The sequence below is a fragment of the Octopus bimaculoides genome, chromosome 28 (genome assembly GCF_001194135.2).
Source record: "Octopus bimaculoides isolate UCB-OBI-ISO-001 chromosome 28, ASM119413v2, whole genome shotgun sequence".
NCBI lineage: Eukaryota > Metazoa > Mollusca > Cephalopoda > Octopoda > Octopodidae > Octopus > Octopus bimaculoides.
The window spans coordinates 7,619,542-7,621,249 of NC_069008.1; the positions used below are offsets into that span (position 1 = coordinate 7,619,542).

Sequence of the window (1,708 nt, forward strand, 5' to 3'; positions counted from 1 at the left end):
TCTGTGTATTATTAATTTACTTAATCTCTCAAAGTCTGAAATGGCTGTGGGGCATATGAGAATGGCTGTGGGATTAGGTGTAAAGTTTGGCCCAAAGTCTTTTAACCTGAAACAGTTTATAACATTTGGCTCTGCCTTCTGTGTGTATGTGTGTGTAGTGAAGGCAGGTGGCTAGTGGTTAGAATATTCACCACCACTGTCATCATCGCCACCACCTTCATCGCTACCACCAGTACCACTTTCACCACAACCATCACCTTCACCACCACCACCACCATCAGCACTGCCACCACCATCACCCTCCATCACCACCACCACTACCACCATCATCACCACCACCAATACCATCTTCACCATCACCACCACCACCCTCATTACTGTCATTATCACCATCACCATCATCATCTTCATCCTCATGAAAGTATTTTTAAATCCTTCACCAATGTTATTCTGTTTTAGGTAATTGTTCAAAGTCATGATCTTCAAGAAGGATATGGTGCTCTCTGCCAAAGACATTGTTATCGACTCCACTTAACAAAATGTAAGATTTTGCTTCTGAACTGTTCTTTATTGTTTGCTTTTTTTACTGTTTTTTTCTCTTTGAAATTCCTCAAGGAATTGTTTTCTTTAAAACAACTCCAACACCTTACAAAATGCACTGCAGCCTGACTAACAAGCTGATAGAGATTTTATTTTGTTAATTATATAAATTATAATGAATTAAAATCCATTAATAAGTCTTTTTCCCTATTTAGAAGAATTTTCTAAAGCACACATTACCATTTTAAGTGTCCTTCTAATTTAATATCTCGATATTTATTTATCAAGATAACTTAATATCTGTGTGTGACTGAAAAGACAGAGGCCATGTGTTTTTGTTTCTCTTCTATCTGGGGAAAAGCACAGCATATTTAAGAGCAGCATTGATAATCTTTTTCCTAAAGAGTTGCTTCTATTGCATAACTTGAATTTTATTCAGCTTACACAAAACCTTTGCAAATCAGAGTATAGTTTATACACTATCTCTATATACTCTACACTGGCTGATTTGATTTGGTTTTAAAAATGAAATGAGGATGTGACACTGACAATACACTACATCAGGGAAATATGTATTGGTTTCCCTCACTGTTAATTCTGGGGTGAATTTTTAAAATTTACATCTGTTGTCATCCCAATATGTCCATAAAGAAAGTATTTTCCCCTGATGAACAACCAAAGGATCTGGCAGTTGAACAACACACATACATTAAGTATGTTGTATAAGGATGGGCTCAAGGTGACAGAGGAAAGAGAAAAAGAGGAGTACATGACAACTTCTGCACTGATGTTTTTAAATCATTGCTGAAGCTTGATTCCACACTGCAACAAATGCAGGAAGAAGTGCCACCTCTTCTGATCAGTGGAATTGGAAAGGCCCTCAAACTGGTGAAAGCAGAAATAGCTCTTGGGAAAGATGGCATCGCAACAGAGTTGTTAAGATGTGAATGTGAAGAACTGTGGAAAATGCTCATTCTACATTTTAATCGCTTTCTGATGGAGGGTAAAATATCTTCAAATATTATTCCACTTCATAAGAAGGGTGATGAAGAAAATTTTAAAAACTATCACTGCATATGCCTCTTGTCTCACCTCTATAAGCTGTTTACAAGGATCAGAGTCACCAGACTATCAAAATACCTTGGCAACTAATAGTCGAGAGAGCAAC

The 1,708-nt window shown here is 37.1% G+C and overlaps 1 protein-coding gene across 2 annotated transcripts in view; it reads left to right on the forward strand.

Annotated features, from left to right (window-relative positions):
• The window catches only part of LOC106879029 (uncharacterized), a 106,411-nt gene that overhangs the window by 42,555 nt on the left and 62,148 nt on the right, over positions 1 to 1,708 (forward strand). For both annotated transcript variants that reach the window (XM_052977325.1, XM_052977324.1), the window contains exon 5: positions 460 to 541. In XM_052977325.1, coding sequence (XP_052833285.1) covers positions 460 to 541 — 82 coding nt within the window. The remainder of the gene's footprint in view (positions 1 to 459; positions 542 to 1,708) is intronic.